This window comes from Maniola jurtina, chromosome 5 (genome assembly GCF_905333055.1).
Source record: "Maniola jurtina chromosome 5, ilManJurt1.1, whole genome shotgun sequence".
In the NCBI taxonomy this organism is placed as follows: Eukaryota; Metazoa; Arthropoda; class Insecta; order Lepidoptera; family Nymphalidae; genus Maniola; species Maniola jurtina.
The window spans coordinates 770,394-798,175 of NC_060033.1; the positions used below are offsets into that span (position 1 = coordinate 770,394).

A 27,782-nucleotide genomic window follows, 5' to 3' on the forward strand; every position below is an offset into this window, starting at 1 on the left:
CCACTTTTATAAGTTTATTTTTAGGGTTCCGTACCTCGAAAGTAAAAAGGAACCCTTATAGGAACACTTTGTTATCTCTCTGTCTGTCTGTCAAAAACCCTATAGGGTTCTTTCCGTTGACCTGGAATCATGTTTGACAGACAAGTAGGTATCAAAAGCAATAGGGTACGTCTCGTTGACATAGAATCATGAGATTTGGCAGGTGGTAATGTCTTATTGTACAAGTAAAGGGGAGAATCCGAAAACCGTGAATTTGTTTCACAAAATGCACGAATAATTTACTGAACCACATCATAGCTAGCGAGTCATATCTTCAATACACAACACGTACCTAAGTAGTTCAATTCACAAAACTACAAGCAACGAAGAGATCGATAAACGCGGTCGATACGGACTCATCTTCTTCTTCTTCTCTCTGGGCTGGTTTCCGCACTTAAACGTTTTCGTCTGTTGTGCGTGTGTTGCCCCTCCCCGCCGAAGTCTTCACTCCAGCCATCCAAGCTCGCTCCAGAAGCCAAGTAGACCGCCCAGGTTGCCGAGGACTCGATACGGACTCATCCAACACTAAAACTATGGCGGCGCGGATATGCCCGGGTCTCCCCCTGCACGACTCACCTCATACCCGGATTGCCATTACGACCTGTCGCGAACTATACGTACTCGTAAAACTGACTATAGCCACAATGTCTTCGCACAAGCTGTTTCAATGGCCACCCTTTCGATGGATAACAATAAATCCCTTCACAATGGCCTGCACCTGGCGCTCGCGTGCCCTTTATTTGGGCCTTTGGAGCCTCCGCCCATATTTGTCAGATGTTTATAATGTTGATGCGGATTTTAAAATATTTGCTTTGACATTAGTTGAGCTCACGTTGAGCTCTTTTTGTCATTTGAGCAATGTGGGTTTCAAAGAGTTTTATTTGAGGACGATAAGTGCAAATTGGCGGATAGAAAATTAACCTAGATTTTTATTCCTTGATAAAAATAATATAATAATATATATTGTTGAAATAATTAACCTAGGACAAAAGAAGATCCCCGTGCCTCCAGAGAGCACTTAACGCTGTTGGTCCTCTGTGGCGGACAATGACCTAATATCCCATTCCAAAAGGAGTGAAAGAAAAAGACATGTTGTGCCGACCCCATATAGCGTGGGATAAAAGAGAAGAAGAAGAGAAGAAGAAGACTTGTGATTTTTAAAGCTTGATGCGATTAGAAAAAGACTTTCTTATTTGACTACAGAACTCTAAAACCTCACTAAAAGCTTACATACTTATATTTGATTGATTTATGTCAGTTTTCCGCGAAACGATTCGTTACCCTCAGGAAGCTGAAAATCGTTGCAAATTTAAATTTTCCGAAATACTAAAATCCTTTCACTGAAAACGTACATAAATAAATTCAAAGATAAGCTTATTTGCTTACGCTCCGCAAATTCATCTTTGAAGAAAGCTTCGTTCGCATTTCGACGGATACATTTTTCAAAACATCTGTTGCCCCAAAAACTTGAGTAAACGATTGTTAATTTCATTTAAATACTTTTGAGAAATAAACCTGTCTGTTGAATACCTACTATTTTTAATTGCCAAAAGTTTGTTGCCTTGTCATGAAAAACTTAGGTGTGCAAAAGTTGAAAATAAATTAATTTAATTCCTAATTCAATACATATTCGGTTTAGGTCAACGTTCTTCACTAAATACCAAAACTTCAGGTTTGTAACTCGTTTCGTCTATGAGCTAGAGACACGCGGACAGACAGACAGACAGCAGAGTGGCATTATTAGGGCTCCGTGTTTACCCTTTGGGTACGGAAACCTAAAAACTATACTTATTAGAACCCACTGCCTAAAAAGCGGTGATAAACTTAGTGGTTATGAGATCGGCCTCCAAAGAAGTTGGGGGGTCCTAGCTTCGATCCCGGGGACGCACTTCTTACTTGTTGGAGTTATGTGCCTTTAAGCAATTAGGTAGGTAGGCATCACTTACTTTAGCGATGAAGAAAAAGGCCCCGAGGAAACTTGCATTCCTGAGAGTTCTTTATGATGTTCTCAAACGTGTGTGAAGTCTGCCAATCCGCACTTGGCCAGCATGGGCGACTAAGACCTAAACCTTTCTCATTTTATGTGGAGACACGTGCTTAGTAGTGAGCCAGTAATGGAATGATGATGATGATAATGATTACAAAAAGATACTAAATAAATACGACAATGCTAACATGTCACTATGTCACGGCTATAAACCCTCGAAAACTGATACGATAAGTTTTTATACCCCAGAAGATGTCACATTTCTCAAAATGCATCCCCCAAAATATCCTCTGCGTCTAAAATACTCTATAAATCAAACCCTAAAATATCCCGCCGTTTCACTTTCCAAAATAAACATGTTTTGAGGAATTTGTCTCTGAAATAATATTATTCCGTGTAATCTTATCACCTAGTTAATTTTAGGGTTCCGTTGTGCTCAAGAAAAACATTTTTATGTCGTTTCAACTTTGTAAAAAATTAAAACCGTCGGTGCCTTCTATGTATGCGTAAACATGTTCAGTGTTTTTTCTTGTCTCTGGAAACCTCCTGATGTTAAAATTCAGGGTCCTTGAATCAACGCATCGCCGGCTCACTACGAAGCACGGGTCTCCTCTGAGAGTGAGAAGGGTTTTGGCCATAGTCTACCACGCTGGCCAAGTGTGGGTAAAAACTATGCTTTGTCCCTACAAGAGACGTATGCCCAGCGGTGGACGTCTATCGGTTGACGGTGACAACGAAAGATACGGAACCCAACGACTGCGACAACCACTTTTCCTAGCATTATTTTAATAACGAAACCCCAACTCAGTTATTTTTAAAGTAACAGATATAATCTTACAGTTAAAAAAACACCGTCGGGCGCCTTTGTTATCATAAAAGACAAAGCAATCTCTGAGCCCGGTACTTAGGAGCAAAAAACTGGATTGAATTCCTTGTGATATTTGAGTAGGGAATTAGCGGTGCAACTTGAAATAACAGGATATTACAGTGCCCGACAAATAACTTGAGCATTGACGCGATTGGCTGGCGAGTTGGCGCGATTGGTTGATCAGTCGGCGCGGGTGCACGCGATTGGTTGATACGTTGACTTTCGCTTCCCGGATTCGCCAATTTTCTCTCACTACACTGCTTCAGGTCCAAGTTCTTTGCCGGCACTATCTGTTCCTTTTCGGTCTTTACTTAACCTCCCTGGCGCCAGTGGTGAACGCTGTAGTCTTAAGCAGGAGGTCAGGGGTTCGATTCTCGGCAAGGGCATTTTCGAAATATATAGTACCTACTAAAAGTTTCTAGTCCGGCCTGGTGGGGCTACGGCACCATACCGGCAAAGCCATGCTGCCAAGCGATTTAGCGTTCTGGTACGATGGCGTGTAGAAACCGATAAGGGGTATGGATTCAATAAAACTTACTTATATTATTCTCTTATTCTATTCATAAAAAATACATAAAATATTTCACCGCCATTTCTGCTTCGCATCTTCAAGTGCAAAACCGTCACTTTAAATAAAATATCATAATATTTACGGCTTTCAAAGCGAGAAATCCTCCATTACTCAAACTTTTAACTATAATCATATCACCATGACAAATAATACAATGAACTTTGATCCTTAACTCAGTACAATATAAAAGAAAATTGCATGAAACAATTTTTCACTTAAAATCCTACAGGATGCCTATACACTGTAATTGTAATGTTTTATCTTTTATAAAATCTCAAGCAATTCTGATACGTAATATAACATACCATATGAACCATATTACTGTGCACATATTGATCAATTTAATTTGTTTGAAGGTGTACGATGCAATCCGTGATAACTGAATTACTATCTTTGGATACTTGCATTTCCTTTATAGGTACAGTCGAGCACATAATGCTAAATTCTTTACGTTTATTTTTATTGTAGAAGCTATTTTTCAAATTACTTAAATGTAATATAGTATGTATGTTAGCATATAATTCTATAATTTAGTTTCTTGATGAAACCCCTAATAATTTATCTGGCCGAACCTGGGACTCGAATTCGGTATCACTACCCGTATTATAAATGCGAAAGTGTGTTTGTTGGTTGGTTTCAATGTTGGTCCTTCAATCACGCCGCAACGGAGCAACGAATGAACCAGATTTTTTGCAGGATATATTTGAAGATCTGGAGAGTGACATAAGCTACTTTTTATCCCGGGAAATTATAATTAAAGTCACTTTTCTTCACACTTGTAGATAGTTCGCAAGCCGTATTTTACAAATAATCTCGAATCATTCCGCCTATCAAAACAACTTTACATCTCGATATTATTATGATGTTGCGAATAATGCACTTTAGATCTAACCCCAGTGGTTATAATCGAAGATAAAATAAATGTAGCGTTGGCAAAAAAATATCCACAAAATTTATTTTTCCTTACTCGACTTAAATTAACTGACAAATCAAAGGAATCTACTTGAAAAATAAAATATGAATATAGGGCGCTCCTATCGCGAACAATAATGATCTACCGAATAACAAGGCTCTTTTCGGTAGGAAAGGCTCAAAGGCTTCTTTGACAGCCCTTGCTTGAATAGTTGTCCTATTAAAGGCCGATTCACACCAAGCACGTACACGTACACGTGCGTAGTGACTCGTGTAAACCCCTAACACACCGGGTTACGCATACGTCCATACTTTACGCAAGTGGTGTGCCATGTTTCATACCGTTCTTTACATTACAACGCAATGGTACGCGCTACGTCTACGCTTACGCAACGCTTGCGCAGCCTGTGTGAACGAGCTGTAATTGTGATACGAAATGTAATTTTGACGTCAATTATGACGTCAAATTACAAGTCAGATTTTAAAGGGCTTTATAAGTATACGAAATATTTACCCTATATTTTCTAGGAATTTCTGTTTACTGGCAAATTGTAACTTGTAATAATATATGTTGCAAAAACTCAATTAATGCCCGAAAATCACAAAATTTAACAGTTGTCTTTGATGTATTATTACAATTTGAGTTCTTACTGTAGGTAAACCGACGATATTATAAATTAAAACAACAAAATTACGAGACATCACTTATTATTTTGCCATCTGTACATACGCCAAGAGCTAGTTAACGAAACGATTTAGTGGGCACGCCCAGTGTTTTAATCGATACAATCATACGTCTCGTTGGAATCGTGATCTGCAGGAATGTCTTTATTATTACTGATACCTGCATTTACGTGTGGCTTTTGCCATTAGCCGAGTCCACACTCCACTCCTAGAGGCCAGCATCGTGAGAAAATTCAATCCCTAACCTTAACATATACGTGTATGTACAGTCACAGAATATTGGTGCTGGTAGTGGTATTAGACGCTCATAATCTTTCCTCATCTTGGTAATAAAATATTTATAAGTGTGTTATTATTCCGAAAGTTCCACTAACAGGAAAATGAAATGAGTTACAGAGATGGAGAAGAGAGGATTCTGCGATGTACCCGAGCTATTCGTTCTTAAATCTGGTGGTATGATGTAGAAGAAAAGACGACAACTCCCAGTAAGATTTTTCGGATATAGTACAAGGAATAAAATAGAAGAGAGTAAAGAAGGAAAGAGAGGGATTGAAGATGGGTACTTGTCCGTCAGCTTTGCATTATTAACTTGGAAGAGGTAGATGAAGACTCATTTACACATATTATAGCACATACTTGTACTAAATGAAATATATTATAAATTATTCATGCCACTAATTAGCGCTCGCCGAACAGCAAGGTGCACACAACTGCCATATTTGTGTCCCCAGCAATTACTGCACTTCGAGGAATCCTCACAGATTTGTTTGTCAAAGGCATTTCCCGCCTAAAGGCCAGCGCACACTGAGCAACGATTTGCCTCGAAGGCAAGGACCCGTAAGCACTAAGCTCCAACTAATTAGCCACTAATAATAATTAATTAACGCTAACTGAACAGCAGTATGCACGAACGAAACTTGCCACATTTGTGTCTCCGGCAATTATTGCACTTCGAGGAATCCTTGCAGATTTGTTTGCCAAAGGCATTTCCCGCCTAAAGGCCAGCGCACACTGAGCAACGCTTTGTATCGAAGGCAAGGACCCGTGTGCACTAAGCTCAAACTAATTAGCCACTAATTAGTGCTCACCGAACAGTAAAGTGCACGCAGCTTGCCATATTTGTGTCCCCAGCAATTATGTTTAATTACTGCACCTCGAGGAATCTTCGCAGATTTGTTTGCTATGGACATTTCCCAGAGCCAAGACTCGGAACTTTCACCCAAGCTAATACATACTGCTATACCTATCCTAAAGTACAATTTATTGATCGACAACTATGTTACCCGTATTTTAGCGCTAACATAGATGTGGATCGATAAATATGGCCCGTATATTGTAGTACCGCTATTACCAGAGAGATATATGATGGTAAAATGCTTCTATATTCTAGCGATCACAGATTAAACATTATACTAGTGCATATAATACGCGATAATTTACTGTTAAGTATGCATAAATCTCTATTTACTCTCAACATTCTAAGTGAATTGTCTTGTAGCTAGGATATTTGCCTAATATATTATGTGCAAATAAATATGTACTTAGTGGTATAATGTCTTACTTTCTAGCCAAAATAACATAATCATTTTAGAAAGTCTGGAATACAATCTAGCTGGCTTATGGCCTAAATTGATAAATCTATCTGTGATCAGTCCATAAGTTATCGCCAAATAAAATTAGCCTCCAAAAAGCTTGGGGTGCTCAACAGGGCAAAGACTTGGTGCCCAAGCCCAGCTCTTTATAAAGTGCAAGTCTGCCCACAGAATATGGAGTAGGTATTGCTCTGACCTTTGGGCCGGAGCACCCTAGTACTAACTCCTTCTATTTGATTGGATCCAAACGCAGGCTGTTCGATTGTGGACGATCCCAAACTAACCGACTCGTTGGAGCATCGATGAGACGTAAGCTATCTGCGTGTTCGCCTTTATAATGGTGAGTGCTCTGAAAGTTGGCTTAAACTCATTCCACCCTCCTTTTTCTACAACCGCACCGCACGCCACCGCAAGCAATCTCACCCTCACTGCCTGGGTACCTGGTGCACTTCAACCGCCCGTTGTGCCAGATCTTATTTTCCACGCACATGAAAATTGTGGAATCAACTCCCTTCTGCGGTGTTCCTATTAAATTACAACATGGGGTTATTCAAGGGGCGGACCAACGAATTCCTGAAAGGCTGACTACGCGTTGGCGGTTCCTCTGGTACTGCAAATGTAATCACTTACCATTAGGTGACCCGCCTGCTCGTCAATAAATATATTTTGACTTTGGTTATGCTAGACGCAGAGATTGGTCGATGATGCTAGGATAGATCTTGCAAATTGCAACACATTAGCACTAAAGGTTGGGCTATAAAGGCATAAAATAAGGGCTAGGCTAGAATGTCAGTCCCGTTACAATCGCGGGCTGACACAATAGGCTCAAGACAAACGAGCGGATGTGGGCAATTCGCCATACTTGTCAATGCGACGCGCGCATGCAGATTGCTATGGCGCGATCACTAATATGCCCTTGTTGTAGATCTACGAAAATTGTGATGCGATATCTTATGCATCATGAAATATGAACAAATTAAAAGTATTTTTTTTTAAGTTTAAGCTTTTTTTAATGGCAGAACTTTTTAAAATCTTTATCTGTGTTATCTTTTAGGCTTGTGTTATAATACAGGATGACTGGTAATGCGCTACATACCTTGCAAGGGATCAAAGTAGAGCTCATTTGCAGCTAATTTTGTCATATGATAGATACTATATCCGAAATTTGGTTATTTCTGAGTTATTCAAGATTTAAGAATTTCAATTGAAACCCCCAGTTTTCAAGTTAACACAGCCGAAGCCGTAACTCACATTGGACGAGAAGATACCTCAAATCTTTTCTACATACTTCAGCTGAATTTATTTAATGATCAAATAGGTATAAAGGATAAAAGATCTTTCAAAGTCCACTCTGAAATAAATGCCTTCTCTATTAATTCTTACGCTTACAAAGTTTGCTATGGCGCCGAGACAAGTATTTTGATAGGTGTTGAACGTGAAAATATATTGTCCATCATTTTGCATAGGCTCTTTATGTGGATTTGCCTTCAGTTTGAAATGACATTCATGTCCAATACGCTCTAGTTGTTATCTTAGTTAGCATTTGCATTGTTTTAGGAGTTGCTGGAAATTTTGACAGGGGGTATTTGGTATTCCTGATGGCGCAATATAGAAAAAAGAAAGGAAAAACTTATTTTTGAAAACTTTATAAAAACCCATAGCTTTATAAAACCCATGATCATGAATAATCCTGTTAGTATGGAATGTTCTTACTTTTACTTCTGTAATATACAAAAATACCTAGATTTGTCATTTGAGTACCTACTTAATGAAATACAAAATTAATTCTCAGGTAGCCAAAATAAAAATATTTCCCTTTCCGACTAATGGCGTTTTCAGATAAAAATTACAATAAGATTTTCAACATAGCTGTCATTTTAATAATAATAATTATTTATAGTATGATCATAGACCTACAATACTAAGTATGGCATTTAATGAGGGTGGTTTCCACGACCAAACTTATCTTCGCAGGAGATGAAAATTATTGGATATCTAATAAAAGGGATGAAATTTTTTTAAACTCACTCTTCAAAGCTATGAAAGGGCACATGTAAAAGCAAACATACAAACAGTCAGACTCGCATGCATATTATGGACTGGATCATACATAAAACAATACGTCTAGATCGTTCGAAAGCACTATGATTTCCTGCGGTGTGCGAGAATGCATATTATACTGCAATATAGGTTAGTAACGTTACAACTTACAACAAGCTTACAACCTGTATTTCACCGACTTTCATATTGTTATTGTACTAATAATTATTTTTTAACTGCTTTTTATTTTTGTTATATTAGTAGATGCACTGTTTCGTTGTTAGGTCGTGACACCAGGGCTCTGCCTGAAAATCAGCGCTGCGGTAGTCAAATACCGCAGCATCTTGCTGAGGCAGAGCTTTTTAGCTCACAGACACAATATTGGTCTTAGTATTTTATAGTTTAGTTGATAATTTGTATGAATTGTATTTTTATTTTTATTCTTTTTTTTGTGATTTTGTTGGGCTAAATAAACTTTTATTTATTTATTTACCTATCTAAATATTTCCTATTTAATCTTCCACCAAATATTGATGGGAACAGGACGTGAATAGGTGGCTCCTCCAAAATTAGCAACTGACTGACTGACATCAATATTACTTAAACCACTCAGGGTTCAGAAACTTGGAATTATAAAGTGGGATATGCATGCGACTCTCTCTAGACGCCCAATGAGAAAGAATTTTGAAAATTTTCATTGGAATCGACGAAGACGCGAGAATACTCACTACATACCTACTCATCGCACGCGACAGGTAGAGATGGCAATCGGGGTGGGGGATAGCCTCATTTCGACCTGTCGCGTACCTCCTAAAGGTACCTAAGTATCTATCTTCCATATCGATTAGAAGGAAAATGAATAAATGCTTCTTAGAAAAAAATAAAACAATTAGATAGGTAGAGGTAAAGTTAAAAATACATATTTTTTGAAAATGTAAAGACAATACCTAAGTAGTCCAAAACATTTTTTTTTAAATTTTTGTCTGTCTGAAACAACTGAATGGATTAGACAGTAGACTGTATTTGGCAATACTCTAGGCGGCTATTTAGGCTGGATTTATCTCGAAAAACAATAGGATAGGTAGGTACTTTTGGTAAGTGTAAAAGCTTAGTAAAAGTTAGACTTTTAAAACGTACCTATACTATAACTATAAGTACGGAACACTCCAAAACTGCCATCGAGGCTTACCAAGGATTTCTAATCCTAGATTAATCCACTTAGTCTCCACGTTAGTATTACGTGAAATTTTTTAGGGTTCCGTAAGTACCTCAAAAGGAAAAACGGAACCCTTATAGGAGCACTTTGTTGTCTGTTTGTCTGTCAGTCTGTCTGTCCGTATGTCGTGCCTGTCAAGAAAACCTATAGGGTAGGGCAGGTAGGTAGGTCTTATAGCACAAGTAAGAAAAGGAAAAAATCCGGAAACCGTGATTTTGTTGTTATGTGGTGTTTATATTATATCACAAAAAAACAATAAATGTGTTTACAAAAAAATTAATTCACCAAATCACATACAAATGTAGATGGCGCAGACCGTTATTAACTTGCAGAGTTTTACATAAAAGTGGCTAGGTATATCTTGTACGATACGGAACCCTTTACATGCGAGTCTGGCTCGCACTTGACCGGTTTTTATTGCTATAGGGGACCTATCACTGGTATTCAGAGCAATCACATACCATCAACATAAAATTTACATGCATAGTACATCTGCATTATGTGCGTTTTTTCAGGCATATAAAGGAGCGTCCTTTTATACGTAACTAGTTGCAGTGTGGAAGATGTTTGGTGCCGTGTTTTTATTAGTGCTATGTTTAGGGACATTTCCTATTTATGGTAAATAATGAGTTAATTGTTTTACTTTAGTAGATACTTTTGTAATATTACAGTGAATTCTTTGATACTTTTGTAATTACATTCCTTGCTATTACGGCGATAGCCCAGTGGTTAAGACATCGGTCTCCTAGACGGAGGGTTCAGGGTTTGGTCCTGGGAAAGCACATCTAATTTTCATAGGCGGAATTATAATCGTTTTAAGCAATTTAAATATCTTTTGCTTCAGCGAGGAAGGAAAACTTTGTGAGGAAACCTACATGATTGAAAGTTCCCCATAATATTATGCTCAAATGTGTGTGAAGTCTGCCAGTATTAAGCCAACGGTACCTATACTATGGCCAAACCCTTCTCATTTTGACATCTGACCCGTGCTCAGTAGTGAGCCGCCGATGGGTAGATCAAGATAATGATGACTGTTTAGGTATCTACCTGACAGAGGTCGTTGTCGGAAGGTTGTGGGCTTTTTTAAACACAAATCTTCTAGAACACACTTAAAATACGTTTCTCTCCGACACCGGAGCACCCTCAGAAGATAATAGACTCCTCATGGATCACTTTAGCAAAAGTTTCGTTGAAATCATGGACTTCCACAAAATAATGCCTTCTATGCGAAATTGGAATTTGGGAGTTACAGATTACATCACAAATCAGCTGCAACTGAGATGTGTTACTATTTATAGTCTATCTACCTACACTAGTAGTCATGTGAACTTGTGAAGTTGAGTAACAGATTGGTAGAATAATTTCGCCAGCTTATAATAAGTCAGGATGGCCGAGCGGTCTAAGGCGCTGCGTTCAGGTCGCAGTCCACTTCTGTGGGCGTGGGTTCGAATCCCACTTCTGACAAAGATCTTTTGCTTTAATTTTTCATACTAATTGTTTTTAAAGATACCTACAAAAACTTTTTTCTTTGATAATGTTTCTGTTTTGAAAGAGTTGAAATAGTACTCTTAGTCGAGACGTATGTGGAAAGACCCGGGCAATAGGCACCATCGAATTATTATCTTAAGAAAACCCCTACCATTATGAGATGAATGGAAAAGGGTTATCACCTTCAGCAATGAGGAATACGATTCAAACAGAATTTCTGTACCAAAGTTCTAAGTTCTATCATGAAAGTTAAGAGTAGACAATCTTCCTACAAAGCGGGCTTGGAATAATCCCTACTAAAATGATTTTAAAAATAAGTACATGTAGGTACACTATAAAAGGATTTGGCCAAATCCCTTAGGGATATGAACGAACCGACAACTTGACCATTCCATACACCATGTCAACGTCAACCCTAAGGGATATGGCCAAATCCCGGAAATACCATTTCCTACCAGACAGATATACCTACTTGAACCAGGATAGTAGTATTAAGTATATTTCATAAAGAAACATTGAACTAACAGGTGACGAAGCTGCAATCTGACGTACGTATAGTATGTTAATACCAAAGCCTACATAACAAACGTCTACATTCAATCATCGATCAGTCCCCTTGTATTGATTGGTTTTTTTTTTCAGTGACATCCCTATACTACTTCCCAATCGTAGATGATGGGCGAGTAGACTGGGAGAAGATAGTGGGGGGCACGAAGGCCGCCAACGGCTCAGCGCCATACCAGGTCTCGCTGCGGGTGTACGGCTACAGGCACTTCTGCGGCGCCTCCATCATCACGCCGAGAGTGATCCTCACGGCCGCGCACTGTGTTGACGGGTAAAACATTACTGCTACTGGACTGGGGGAAGATAGTGAGGGGGGAGGGAGATAGTGGGGGAGAGGAAGATAGTGGGGGGCGCGATGGCCGCGAACAGCTTGTCTTCTGGACTAGAGGAAAATAGTAGGGAGAGGGAGGCGGGAGGGCGCTAATGGCTGCCATCCATCGCTGCGAGTCTTTAACATCAGTAACATTGTCACGCAAAATATGTTTTTGTACAGTTTTGATTTTTAACGAAATAGGACAGTTTTATAGAAAAAATTGGCGCTCGCTGCGCTTGTACACTTTTATAAAATACTAGCGGATACCCGCGACTTCGTTCGCGTGGATGTAGGTTTTTTAAAATTCCCGTGGGAACTCTTTGATTTTCCGGGATAAATAGTAGCCTATGTGCTAATCCAGGGTATAATCTATCTCTATTCTAAATTTCAGCCCAATCCGTCCCGTAGTTTTTGCGTGAAGGAGTAACAAACATACACACACACACACACACACACACACATACAAACTTTCTCCTTTATAATATTAGTGTGATTAATATGCATCTTTAATTTCCAGAATAAATTTCAAATACTACAAAGCTATAGTCGGCACCAACCAGCTGGCACTAGGCGGTAAAGCGTACAGCATCCGCAAAGTGGTTCGCCATGAGAATTACGACCCCGAACTCATCTTGAACGACATAGCGATCATCTTCACTGAGAAGGAGATGGAATTCAATTCCGTCATTGACGCGATAGAGTTGAATGATGAGCCTATAGCGCCGGGGGAGAATCTTCTCCTTACTGGATGGGGGACCACTTCGGTAAGATACAATTACGAGCTTGTAATGAACGACATAGCAATCAATTTCACTGAACGATTGACGCGGTACAGCTGAATGAAGCGACCAGTGCGCTGGGGAACAAGCTACTCCTTACTGTATTCGCGACAGGTCGACATGGCAATCGAGGTGGAGACATCCGCACAGCGCCCGCGCTATCCCGCGCCGGAGAAATAATAAATAGTAGTGTTGATTAATATTATAGTTACTGCAAGAGCATGTCCACAGATCATTGCGCCTAAATATACCCAGGCGTTTACCTACTTACTTAGTTAAAGAATTCATACCCTTGCTTGTATTTAATCCATTTTAAATTGGTAACCACCATATTTTTACTGATAACAATGGTATAGGATCTTTAGGTATCTACAGCGAGCAAATGAGGTTACTATTGCCTCTTAAGTGTATTATCTATGCTCTAGTCTAATTCCCCAAACCACTAGATCTAGAAAGCTAGAAATATCGTTAGATTTTGAGAAATTCCAACGGGATTTTTGAAAAACTTTAATGATGTCGCGGATAGTAGCTATATTTACCTACATCTATTAAATAGTCCCACATCGCAGATTGGCTAGAATAGCGCAGAAAGAAGCTGCCCGTTCCTATGTGCCAGATATACCTAGGTACATGGAGGAAATAATTTGAGTTACCTTTGTTCACAGTATCCAGGCCTGTCTCCCAACGACCTAATGCAGCTGGAACTGAAGGCGGTGTCCTATGAGGAGTGCAAAGCTATCCACAAGGACACCAACCCCGTATACGAGACACAGATCTGCGCACTCAGCAAAACTGGCAAAGGCGCTTGTCATGTGAGTATATCTACCATTGTTCGCAGTATCTATCTATCTTAGGGAGCTAGCCTATAACCTGAGCATCTGGAACTAGGCGGTGTCCTATATAGAGTGTCCTATAGGTCATGTATTAGGACAACAACCCCATAATATATGTACAAGACGCCCAGCAGATGAGCAAGATGTCCAGCAGTCAACGTCTATAGGTGATGATCTAATAGGTTTAATGATAATGATGATGATGACATCATCATCATCAACTCATCCTCGGCTTACTTGTGGAGAACTTTGTAGGTTTTATCACGATGTTTTCCTTCACCGTTGAAGCAAGTGATCACATAACGCCGAAAACCCCTCGTAGCTTTAGTTTTATTTTCGCCACTATATCATATAACAATTCTGACCATCAAAAGGTGTACAATAGTACCTACTTTGAATAAATGATTTTGAGTTTGGGTTTGAAGTTAGAATGTGCGTGCCCGGGATCGAATCCTGGACCACATGTGACGTCTTAACTCTTAACCACCACTATCACAGCTCCATTTTACTGGCCTTGTAACAGGTGCTTATTAAATAAATTCTATTAAGTATTTATTAAGTATTTAGTACTATTAAGCACCTGTTGTTTATATTTCTCTGTATTATCCTCAGGGCGATTCCGGAGGTCCCCTCGTGAGGGAGGGGCGACAGGTGGGCATCGTGTCCTGGGGACTACCCTGTGCTAAGGGCAAGCCAGACGTTTATACAAAAGTAAGTACAAAAACCCATATTATAAACTATCTGATGCCCGCGACTTCGTCCACGTGGATTAAAATCTCGTGGGAACTCTTTGATTTTTTGCAACTGGGATAAAATTTCGACTAAGTTATTCACCTATCTGCCAAATTTCATGATTCTAGATCAACGGGAAGTACCCTGTAAGTTTTCTTGACAGACACGGCAGACGGACAGACAAACAACAAAGTGATCCTATAAGGGTTCCGTTTTACCTTTTGAGGTACGGAACCCTAAAAAACATGTCGATACATTGCTAGGTACGTGATTGAAGAACAAATTAATTAATTTTGCCCTAACCTGATTTCCAAATAGGTAGGTACCTACGCAAAGTTTTGAAAAACTTGGTTTTCTATAATGATAAACAATTTTATTTCAGGTGGAGTCTTACATGGATTGGATAGAAAAAACCCTTAGTGACGATGACCAGGATCACGTAAATTTTATACATCACAAACGAAAAAATAAAACCACTAGTTAAGCACCTGATTAATCAGTAGTTAAATAGGTGTAACAATATCATAACAAGATTATTTTAGCGGTAGTGGGTTAAAAATATTTATTTAATAAAATATATAAATATATTATGTCAACTGTAAATAAAATGGTTAAACGATTAAAATAAGTACCTAAGTTGAGAAAACAAATTTTATTTCCATCCAACGGGAAGTAGGTACTTTAAAGATTATCTTCTGATAACTAAATACTTACATAATTAATTATGTAGTTACTGATTTGGCTCTATAAAACTATACAATTTAGAAAATCATGATTTAGGTATATTTGTTACACCCTTTAGATCATAATAATAGAATCTGATCTGTTTCAGACAATATTATGAACCTGTCTCGTTTTAATTGTGTCTTATGTTCGCAAAGTTTGCTCTTTCCATCTAAACCTAAGTTACCTTTAAGCAGAGCTTCCGCTTAAAATAGTGGTTTATAAAAAAGATACACAAAGTTTCATAGAAAAAAATTTTTATTTTCACTCACACTCCCATATTACTAATATCACAGAGTTCAGTCGTATATTCACTCATATATCCAGTACATACCTTGTAATTTATAAGTTTTAACGTAACAAAAATAACTTAGGTAACTACATATTATAATTTTCAGCCTTATTCTTATTTTTAGAACATTGGTATGATTTTTTATCAAAATTTTAGCTATAATTAATAAACAAAAGTTGTGTGCTCGCAAAAAAATGAAAGAAAAATACACTTCTCAGCTATAGTTATACTTATTCTAAAAATTACAAAACTATTTTGACCTAAGTCAAAAAAGTTTTGTAGAATACCTTATTCATGTTTTGATGAAAAAATATTGACTAACCAAAAATCACAAACTCAAACACACACAAAACTTTTCAACCTTTTTCTTATCTTGTATGCAGCAAAAATACCTAAGTGCAATTTCAATAAAAGACGATTTCAAAAACTTTCGAAACAAGGCAAGAAAAATGCTAGTAGGTGGGATAACAAAATTAAATTAATCGCACAAAACTAAAGAACCAAAAATGATGCAGTCTTCTCTGCAGGAGACAGTGAAAAGGATATCACTGCTTAAATCATGCCATTTCCTACCGAATTAAAATTAACAAAAGTATCGGACAAAGTAATTACTATTTTATAGGATACACAATATTTCCTCAAAATTCCCTACGAAAAGCAACATTTTCCTTACTCACATCATTTCTAATATATAAACGGAAACAATAAAAATAACTACCCTCAACCTAATCCAGACGTAATCAAAGAATTCCTGAACATTTTCATACGAAATGTATTCAGAAAAATCTAAAATCACACCATCCTTATTACTATCGCTGTTATTTTCAAAATCTTTAGAGTAATCTCTACCAATAATACCAAAAGCGAAAATATTCTCAGCGTCATATATTTTAGTAGTTACATGTTTATAATCTTTGTTATCGATTGTAAACTTAAGGTTTTCGTTGTTAAACACAGTTTGAGTAGTGGTTGAGATGGTGGGGAACTGGGCTGAGTTTTCTTTGGAGAAGTTCGCGTTGATGGATATTTCGTTGAATTTGATATTTGTGGTGTTGTTTTCGGATCTGTGGACAAAATATATAACTTATCAGAAGATTTGCATTTTGTATCTATAGAATGGTTAGAAATAAGAAATTGAAGATTTTTTTTTGGTGCAACGGATTTTCGAAACATTTCTCTTGTATTGAATTCCGTAGTATCTTGATCAGATGCTTGTGTGTTTCGGAAAACTACATTTTCAAGAAACTCCAGGTCTGATTCGGTTTCCAACAGAACATGATTTTTATCCAAATGGTAATTCGTTACTAATAAAATTACAATTCGATTACCCGTCCAGGTGTATAAGTCTAATCAAACGACCATATCTCTCGTCTAGGTAAGTGTTGTTAAAGGTTGACCTTAGACCTCTTTAAAAGTTTTCTGAACCATATAACTTAGACAAGACAGAGATAATAGGCATCTTCTAGGAAAACGCGGCTTTTTTAGGCATAAGTGTGGTCAAGCTCAGGCCTAGCAAAAAATCGTACCATATATCAGGTAGAATTAATTACTCATTGTAGCCAGTCATCAACCAAAACAGGGAACTTACGCAATAAAGCACGAGCGCTTGTCCAACCCTGCGCAGGCCACTACTGAGCAAGTCTGCACTCCGATATTGCTGGAACCAGTTTGGTGGATCCCCTCAAATGCCACGAGGTTGTAGCCGACATCTTGTGGGGTTGTACCTGTGTGGAAAAAGAGGCATTATAAAACTTTTGCTTAAACATTTTAGATGACAAAAAATTCCTCTTTATTGGCTACAATTTGCAGGAATGTCATAAAGCCATGATTATATACAAGAGTTTTAACTGTGGGAGTCTCTCTTGACGTTTGGTATCCCCCAATTATATAGTTCACGAACAATTATAATTATATAGTTGATAGTATTCACAAGAGTTTTAAAAACCCGAGAGTGTAATAAAAACAGGGCCTCGCACCGAAAGCGCAGCGTTGGAAAATCCTCCACTAGGTGGATAGACGAAATCAAACGACTCGCAGGGAGCCGCTGGATTCAGGCGGCGCAACACCATCGCATGTGGAAGTCTCTACAAGAGACCTATGTCCAACAGCAGTCATCTATCAGATTATAATGACGATAACGACGAAGTAATTGCTATAGAATATCACTTACCAATAACACTGGTCTTCACGTAGAACTGACAGCAGAATGTTCCGTGGCACACTGAGTCGCTGTAGCCCCGCGTACTGGCTTCCAAGTTCAAAGGCCGGGTCACGTATTGACTCAGCTCGTCATTTGGGAACGAGGCGGGAGGGCCGGCGATAAGGGTGGATTTACCTGAAACAATTGTAGTTTCTTGATAAGCCTCAAAATTCTAAACCAACTCCGTTTTGAAATTAATATTAGGAGAACTATCTGTGTCTGCATTTTAACTCTCATTGCTGAAAGTTACCACTTCCAGATTCTTTTTTTAAATTCAGATACAAGTTTGCCCTTGACTGCAATCTCATCTGGTGGTAAGTGATGGTGCAGTTTAAGACCTAAGCGGACTATCCTGGAAGGGGTATGGTAATTTTCATTAAACCCATACCCAAAAAGGAGGAGGTTTTCCATTTGATGTGTTTTTTTCTATGTAGAGTATTAGGTATTTAATTACAACGAGGTTTCTGAGGTGTTCTAAACCGATGTTCATAATTTTTGGATCGAACTCCTTAATCCTGATGCTACAGACTGCCCACTTATAAGGTATGAAGATTTAGTAACTGTTTATTGATATTTTAGCTACCAAGCAAAGTCTCATGATTGAACTCCAAGTCCCAACCCTCAAACCTAATGACTGTACTCTTATTATGAAGAAGATAATGGATGGAATATTATGGACTTATCTGTCCAAATTGAATACGATGCATATAGAGAAACCTTTTCCAGGTTAGCCCGCTTCCATCTTAGACTACATCATTACAACATCAGGTGATAAGGTTGCAGAAGGACCCTTTTCTTCAAAAGCTTACCAATTCCATTTTTCTCGAGTGTAGCAACAATCAGAGGGGAATTTCTCTCGTGGACATCTTGAGTACTAATGATGCCACTGGCTGATACCACATTGACATTGTTCGCAAACGCCCAGGAAGACGGGAACTGCTTGCCTGAAAAAATATTATAATAATTACAGGGTGTGACTAAAACGCTAGCAAAAGCGAGGATACTGATAAGATACTATAACAAATTATGTTTTTTTCAAATCCTGTAAGTATTTTTTAAAAGTTCGCATATATTGCAAATAAAACGTCTGACTGACGCTAGAGATCAACGAACGTTCTGTAAACAGGTCACTCGAACACGAAGTTTTGCACGCTTAATGCGGGTTTGAAAAATACTAAATCACTAAAACTACTAGATAAGGCAAAATATAGTTATTGGCATTGGATTTTGTAAAGGATTAACGCGAAGTTTTTTGCTAGCGTTGGTTATATATACCTTGTATAAATTTAATTTAGATATTACATCCATTTATTTTATTTCTATTCTATTTCGCTATTTTATTATTTCAAAAAAACTATAAACATCGTCTGCCTCGTATTCGGGAGGTCGGTGGTTCGATCCCGAGCACGCACCTCTAACTTTCCGGAGTTCTATACGTTTAAAAAATTTAAATATATTTCTTAGTTCAACGGTGAAGGAAAACATCGTAAGGAAACCTGCATGCCTGAGAGTTTTCCATAATGTTCTCAAAGGTGTATGAAATCTGCGGATACTGAGAGGAGACCCGTCTTCAGTAGTGAGCCAGCGATGAATTAATCATGATGATGACTTGAATAGTCCAAACACTCAGCTCACCAAATAAGAAAGGTCTCTTGGACAAAACGTTGTCAGTAACAACGAAGTTCTTGATGCCCTCGATCTCTTGAGCTTTGGTCAGAAGCAGGTCTTCCTCCACGATGACCCCAAACGTGAGCCCGAAGTCGGTGATGAAGCGACCTAGCCTTGAAGTTGTCGTGTTGCATTTTGTGAAGCTGTTTACGGGTTTCCTGTGCCTGGAAAAGTGAAAAATAATAGGTTTCTTTGCTTTTTGAATAAATAAATAGAATGATATATGTTTCAATCAGAGAATTATCACATTTTTATATGAGGAAATCTATGTAAGTAATTGCAATTGGTTTACCAATGATTCACTTACTTACCAATGATTAGGTCTTAGGCATTTCCATAGGTTGATTGGATTACCTTTCCTGTTGTTTACTTAAAATACGGCAAGTAGGTAGATATATTATGTATGTATGCATGGAGATATTATAAGTATTACCTATTTATTAGTCCAGTCAAAATAGTCAAAACATAGTAAGGTAGGTTTGCAATAATTCCGACTGAGTTAAATTTTGGTGGAGACCTCGATCCCACCTCTGATAAAAAAGTTATTCCGTAATATAAAGGTTTCGTACCTCAAAACGAAAAACGGAACTCTTATAGGATTTGTTGTCTGTCTGTCTGTCTGTCCGTCCGTAGTGTCTGTCAAGAAAACCTATAGGGTACCTACTTCCCGTTGACCTAGAATCATGTTTGGCAGGTAGGTAGGTCTTATAGCATAAGTAAAGACAAAAATCCGAAAACCGTGATTTCTAGTTACATCACAGAAAAAAAATTTAAATGCACACCAACCAATAATAATATTATAAGTATTAAGTAGTTACTATTTTTAAAGTAATACAACTATACCAACTGGGACATCATATTATGAAAGGGCTTTACCTGTACATTCTAAAACAGATTTTTAATTATTATCATGCATGATAGTTTTTGATTTATCGTGTAAAATGTCAGAAAAAATACCCAAGTACGGAACCCTCGTTGCGCGCGAGCCTGACTCGCACTTGGCCGATTTTTTACGTACTAACGTAGCCATCTCTCTTTTTCGATTGGCACTCTTAGGTGCCAAGAATATACCTATTTTGTACCTTGAACTACACATAGACTTACACAGAAATAACAGCTCCATTTCTATCAAAGACCAGAGTGCTGGCGACCAGTTCCTCCTTGTTCTGGCAGTGTATCTTCTCGTACAGTGGCGCTACCACGTACATTTGAGCGTGCTTCGCCGCTGCTGACACCGACTTCACGACCTGAACAACAAAATAGGTTCATAGTTGCTTGGCATATCCAGAAATCGAACTCGGACGAATACGTAGTTCGCGACAGTTCGGCATGGCAATCGAGGTATGAGTGCCGGTGACGTGTGCGTGTGCGGGGAGTCCCCCCGCCTCATAATATACTCGTACGATTGCCATCTCATCCTTTTTAGGGTTCCGTAGCCAAATGGCAAAAAACGGAACCCTTATAGATTCGTCATGTCTGTCTGTTTTTTACAGACTAGCGCTTGGCTACAATCAGACCTGTACTTACAGATTTTTCATTTATAATATTAGTCAATAATGCCCACGACTTCTCCGCGTGGATTACCTAAGGTTTTTAAAAAATCTTGCGGAAACTCTTTGATTTTCCGGGATAAAAAATTGCCTATGTCAATTTCCGGAACGCAAGCTACCTCTGAACCAAATTGTTCATGTAAATCGGTTAAATGGATGGACCTTTTAGAATCCCGGGATTTGATTTTCCCTTGATTTTCCGGGATAAAAATTATCTGTGTCCGTCCCTGGGGTATAAGCTAACTCTGTACCACATTACATCAAAAGCGGTTATAAACTGTTGTGCTGTGAAAAGCTAGCTGACAGACAGACAGACAGACAAACACACTTTCGCATTTATAACATTAAGTATGAATGGTGGATCTTCACAAAAATTGAGACACATAATTAAGTAGGTGGTAGTAGGTAGATAATAATAATATATGCCTCGTCCTGCGGTCGCCTCTAGTGGATACGGATATTGTAATAATTCTTACATAACGTTCAACCATTTGTGTGTTCTGGCTTTAATTCTTCAATAAAGAGACATTCAACGTCAATCTCCATTGCTTTCAAGATACCAAACAAGATAAGAAGAATCGAGAAATTACTGTAGGTACCACTTAATCCATGTCAATCACTCATAATACTGCAATAAGGTTATTTAGCCCATTAACAATGTTTTTATTGCGATATTGTGCGCAATTTCAGCGATACTTAGTAATAACTAGCTGATGCCCGCGATTTCGTTCGCGTGGATGTAGTTTTTAAGAAATCCCGTGGGAACTCTTTGATTTTCCGGGATAAAAAGTAGCCTATGTGCTAATCCAGAGTATACTCTATCTCCATTCTAAATTTCAGCCCAATGCGTCCAGTAGCTTTAGCGTGAAGGAGTAACAAACACACACACACACACACACACACACACACACACACACACATACAAACTTTCGCCTTTATAATATTAGTGTGATCCTATAGCCGTAATAGTCTAGCGGTTAAGACGTCCGCTTCTAATTCGAGAGCTCGGAGTTCGATCCCGGACATGCATCTCTCTTTTTGGAGCATCTTTAATGGTGAAGGAAAACATCGTGTGGAAAGCTGCATACCTGAGAGTTTTACGAACAATTCTGACCATCAAAAGGAACACAGTAGTACCTACTTTGAATAAATGATTTTAACTTTGACTTTGACTTTGAGCATCTACCGCCGAGTTTCTTGCTGGTTCTTTTCAGCAACAAGGGCATTCCGTATCACGAAGTACTTAGATCACTTGACAATTTATTCGAAACCACTTTACAAAAGTTTATTTTAATAAAAGCGCATTTCATTGAATATCGTGAATTTGAAGAAAGTACGATAAATTCTAAACTTAACTAGAATAGGTAGATAGATACCTCATCATAATTTTCTAATCCATTGACGCAGGATTCAAGAGTAGTTTTGGCTACGTCCTTTGGCGTAGGGAGCACCAACAGATCGACTTTCTGAAACAAGTGTAAATTAAAAATTTTCAACACCCCCGACAAATCATTTTCAAATAAATAATTATGTATATCTAGGCAACGTCCATCCTGACAGCTTGACACTTTGTCACTTTGTCAATTGACACTTGAATATTATGAACCTAAGGGTTATCTAACCTTCTTTTCTACAAGAAAACTAGAAAATAGCTGATAACTTTGAAACGCCTGAACCAATTTTTTTGGATTATAGCTAAGAACACTCTCGATCAAGCCACCTTTCAAACAAAAAAAAGTAAATTAAAATCGGTTCATTCGTTTAGGCGCTACGATGCCACAGACAGATACACAGATACACAGATACACAGACACACAGATACACAGATACACACGTCAAACTTATAACACCCCTCTTTTTGGGTCGGGGGTTAAAAAGAGAAAATTCATTTAATTCAAAAGTTCAGTTTACTGCACTGTTGGTAAAATATAAGGAATATATTTTTACCAACAGTACAGTAAACCCACTCATTCCACCTTCCACCTTTAAATTAAGTGATATTTAATTGTTTGAAAAATGGGATGTTTGTGCCGGGAATCGAACCCCCGACCCTCTAGCTAGGCTATCTGCTGATGATCAATGGACTTTATACCTGTCCATTATTTCTATCCAATATGAATGACAACAACAACTGTGTTAACAACTTACTGATTGAGCTGCTTCGCGTATCAGCGCGGCGTATTTATTGCTGCTGATTACATCGGCCTTCGCGAAGTCCACCACGGCTGCCTTGTAGCTCTCCTGGAAAAAAACATAGTAGGTAGGTATAGTATGGACTGGTTGAGATGGCAATCGGGGTATGAGGCAGGGGGACGCCCCGCACACCCGCACGTCACCCGCAGCGGGGCATTAGGTTAAGCGAGACCGTTTTTTTTAAATATAAGTAGGTTAAGCGAGATCGTTTTTGCAAGATTGTGATGCGCTTTAGGGATAGGTACAAGTAGGGTAAAGTCTCCTGTTTTAGTACACCATTAATTTTGTTATTTTAAATTAATCCTACGAATTTGCACAGAAAATATAAAAAACAAGAAAATATGTAAAAAAAAAAAACAATATTTTACAAATTAGATTTACACCTTTATTGTATACCAATCTTACGAAAATTCGCAACTATGCAAGTTCCAAATGTTTTAAAAGATTGTTTGTTTACGTTAGATTCATAAGATTACAATATTTCTTTGGTAGGTACATTTCTCTGTCCCTAATTACCTAATGACTCATTATCGTCGACAAAATCACAAAATGCGTCGGGCGCTCCTTTGTTGGTGAACAGAAAAGATGGCCTAATTTTGAACTATATCAGGATTTTAATCTCAAAAGATCTTATATTAGTGCGTTAACCCAATCACCCATGCAGTGCGTGATATTATTCATCTTTTTCACGAGGAAAATAATTTCACCATCTCTTTCTAACCTATTATTCTTTGTCTCTTTCAGGTCTATTAATGCACTCTCGCTTTATATTATATTGACGAGCCCTTACTTCCTAATTCAATATCCTTTGGCCAGTCACGTACCTACCATTTAAAAATAGGTACCCACTTTTTCCTATACTTTGTGAATCATTGAAAAGCAGACAAAAAGATGCTTTTACACACGGAGATAAAAACATACTTATTTATAAACACAAGCACATAGTTTAAAATGTTCAAACCCATCTAAACTCTAACTACAGCAGTGAAAATAGCTACTTATCACAAAACCTGTGGGTATGTAAAAATAGGCAATCATTCTTAGATTATGGATTGGTCTCCGCTACGCTCCAATAGCATAGCGAAGACCAATTTTTAATCTGAGCATAATTGTGTAAAATAGCCATTTAGTTCTGCCTCTCTGTGTGCGACGTATTACTATTGCTGATAATCTACAAGACTCCCTCCCATAGTGCCAGGAGTTTTTGGGATAATAATGCGGTGGGTTCTCAAATACTTCCGCATTTAGTTACCTACTTTGATAGTATTTTCATAATTCCTGGAGTTTTCTTGCGGTAGGTTAACAAATTCTTCCTCATTTAGTTACCTACTTTGACAGTATTTTCATAATTCCTGGAGTTTTCTTGCGGTGGGTTAAGAAATTCTTCCTCATTTAGTTACCTACTTTGACAGTATTTTCATAATTCCTGGAGTTTTCTTGCGGTGGGTTAAGAAATTCTTCCTCATTTAGTTACCTACTTTGACAGTATTTTCATAATTCCTGGAGTTTTCTTGCGGTGGGTAAAGAAATTCTTCCTCATTTAGTTACCTACTTTGACAGTATTTTCATAATTCCTGGAGTTTTCTTGCGGTGGGTTAAGAAATTCTTCCTCATTTAGTTACCTACTTTGACAGTATTTTCATAATTCCTGGAGTTTTCTTGCGGTGGGTAAAGAAATTCTTCCTCATTTAGTTACCTACTTTGACAGTATTTTCATAATTCCTGGAGTTTTCTTGCGGTGGGTAAAGAAATTCTTCTTCATTTAGTTACCAACTTTGACAGTATTTTCATAATGCTAGAAGTTTTCTTGATATAATAATACGGTGGGTTCCCAAATCCGTCCGCATTTAGTTACTTTGAAAATATTTCCATAAATTCAGGAGTTTTCTGAGGATAATAATGCGGTGGGTTCTCAAATCTCATCGTATTAATTTAATTACTTTGGAAATATTTTGAAAAGTTGACCACAAACAATCGGGTGGAGTTTCTGATAAAAAACACATTTTTCCTCGTTATAGATAAAAAAGCAATATGCAAAAACTGAAGGTTTAAGACCCAGTTAATCTGTCTATCTGCCTGTCCGTCTGTCCTGTCTGTCAAAAAAACCTATTATATTATATAGGGTATTTCCCGTTGACCTAGAATCATGAAATTTGACATGTAGGTAGGTTTTATTTTGACGATTCAAACGCACTTGTAAAAGTTTATTCTGTTCTATTATAGCACAAATAAAGGAATAAATCCGAAAACCGTGATATTTGCCTACATCATAAAAAAAAAATTAAAAGGTAAGTATTTAAATTTTTAAAGTAAGATAACTACCACCAAGTAGGATGTCATATGAAAGGGCTTTACCTGTACATTCTAAAACAGATTTTTATTTATTTTTATCGATAATAGTTTTTGATTTATCGTACAAAATGTCGAAAAAAATATCCGATACGGAACCCTCGGTGCGCGAGTCCGACTCGCATTTAACCGGATTTTTTATACTAAATGGTGAAAGAACGAACTTCACATTGTGATCATTGTCCTTAAAAGATGATGCATAGTATGTAGTCACTAACAAGGAACATTTTGTTCTTGAATTAGACCTACGTGATAGACAACCAGTAGACAGCCGGTATAGCCTAATAAGGTGTAAGTACCTACTATGACATAAAAACTATAAAAAAAACTGCCGGCCAACGTGCTAAGCTCACGTACGCACTTTCGCATTTACTTAGTACGAATAACCATAAAAAACTTAGGTAAAGCGAGTTTGTATTACAAAGTCGCTTTACCTAAGTAATTTGTTATATTTTTTCTAGGTAGGTAGGTATTTTCCTTTGTCGTATTCCTCCTTGTTGATGGTCATGCACTCTGTGGTCATGCCTCCCTTCCCGTATTTCTAATTCTGTGATCACATAGATACGAAAGGATTTCTCTTGGAATAATCTATAAGTAGTTAAGTACTTACTTCTATAAGTACCCAACATTATAAAGAGGTAAAGTTTGTAAGTTCGTTTGTAGGGAGTACCTAATCTCTGGAACTATCGAAACGATTTTGAAAATTATTTCACCATTTATTTCAATTATTTTCAAAAAACCAATTATTTTCAAAAAAATCCCTAACAAATAAGTAGACAAACCATTAATATTCTATGATACTAGATACAAGTAACTAAATAAGATACAATCTAAGTAGATAGTTAGGTACCTACCTACGTATGCTCTACTATTTTTACAGAAAAATAAATTGATCAGATTAAGTAAATGATAAATTATATATGTTCAAAGATAGTAAAAGACAATCAATTAGGCCCCTTAATTACTAAGCTGCCTTACTTCCCTAAATAAGTAAATTAAAAAAAAAAACATATCTACCCGCATAGTACCTAGGTAGGAATTAGAATATACTAGTTAAATTAACAATTTCGTTAAGATAAAATAAAATTGTTATTTATTCGACAATACTATACATAAGAATATAAATAATAAAATGAAATACCTACCAACTTAAATGAATTAAATACCCACAATTTTTTTTAAACGTGTTTTATTTTTTACTCACCGATCCGCACGAAACAAAACCCAAACATAAAGAGCACAACACTATTTTTAATAGTTCCATTTTTCCGAACGCAAACAAACTAACAAAAGTATAAAAAATAAATTAAAAAAAATTAATTAAATAAATAAAGTTCGTCGACTAGCGACGTTGCCCGGCGGCGGTTATCGCGCGTACGTACCGACTACCACTGGGCCTCAGAGGCATTGAGTGACTGAACTGAAACACGAGCATGCGTACATAAAACATTATTATTATTTTTTTTTTTCTTTAAATCTGGCTTTACTCTGATTAGCCAATGTCAAGTTTGTGATATTTTCAAGTTATTGAATTTATACAAGTATGGACTCCGTCTGCGCCCGGCGCCCGCCGACATACGCGCGGCGCCCCTTTGGAGCGCTTCCCAGTCAGTTCCACCACCAAAAAACACCAACTAACACAAAAACCATCGACTCTTAACAGGGCTCTATCCGTCACTCGTTTCCACTCGTTTCATACAATCGTAGTTCCAATTTCATTTGAATATTAAGCAAGCAAAGTCCATGAAATTTTGCAGACATATTCTAGAAACTAATATCTGTGTCTGTGGTGTTTTAGATTTTTCTAAAAATATGTAGTTTTAAAATTACAGGGGCTCCAAGATTTGTATGAAAATTTTAAGACCGCGTAACTTTGAAACCGAATATTTTAACAGAAATCTGGAAAACCACAGACATAGATATTAGTTTCTAGAATATGTCTGCAAAATTTCATGGACTTAGGTTGCTTAGTATTCAAATGAAATTGGAACTACGATTGTATGAAACGAATGGAAACGAGTGACGGAGAGAGCCCTCTTAACAAAAAAAAACACTCCAAACAAGCACAGCACGCGCGCCAGCAAACGCCATCACAGACGAAGTCCACATAAAACATTATTTCATCTTTGTATGAAAATCGAAGGGCCGAAGCATACTTTTAACACGCCACGCGATATTAAGTCAAAAAA

General features: G+C 37.7%; 2 protein-coding genes and 1 non-coding gene across 4 annotated transcripts; 2 read left to right on the forward strand and 1 right to left on the reverse strand.

The window, feature by feature from the left end:
• Window positions 1–1,527: 1,527 nt before the first annotated feature.
• Window positions 1,528–27,028, reverse strand: LOC123865757 (vanin-like protein 1). 2 transcript variants are annotated; one of them, XM_045906979.1, is made up of 10 exons: window positions 26,798–27,028; window positions 23,200–23,292; window positions 22,428–22,517; window positions 20,606–20,748; window positions 19,469–19,665; window positions 18,643–18,777; window positions 17,804–17,968; window positions 17,222–17,357; window positions 16,263–16,697; window positions 1,528–1,538 (listed from the first exon to the last, which is right to left on the reverse strand). In XM_045906979.1, the coding sequence occupies exons 1-9, from the start codon at window positions 26,855–26,857 to the stop codon at window positions 16,307–16,309; spliced, it is 1,410 nt and encodes a 469-aa protein (XP_045762935.1). In that variant the 5' UTR covers window positions 26,858–27,028; the 3' UTR covers window positions 1,528–1,538; window positions 16,263–16,306. The 2 variants fall into 2 exon arrangements, with proteins under 2 accessions (XP_045762935.1, XP_045762934.1); XM_045906978.1 differs by lacking the exon at window positions 1,528–1,538 and having other exon boundaries at window positions 15,582–16,697.
• Window positions 10,473–15,102, forward strand: LOC123865752 (chymotrypsin-1-like). Its single transcript, XM_045906971.1, has 6 exons — window positions 10,473–10,527; window positions 12,040–12,232; window positions 12,792–13,038; window positions 13,719–13,865; window positions 14,499–14,597; window positions 15,001–15,102. Exons 1-6 carry the CDS (start codon window positions 10,473–10,475, stop codon window positions 15,100–15,102), a joined length of 843 nt encoding a protein of 280 aa, XP_045762927.1.
• On the forward strand, window positions 11,290–11,373 carry Trnal-cag. The gene has a single exon. It is a non-coding gene; the product is annotated as a tRNA-Leu (tRNA).
• Window positions 27,029–27,782: the final 754 nt, after the last annotated feature.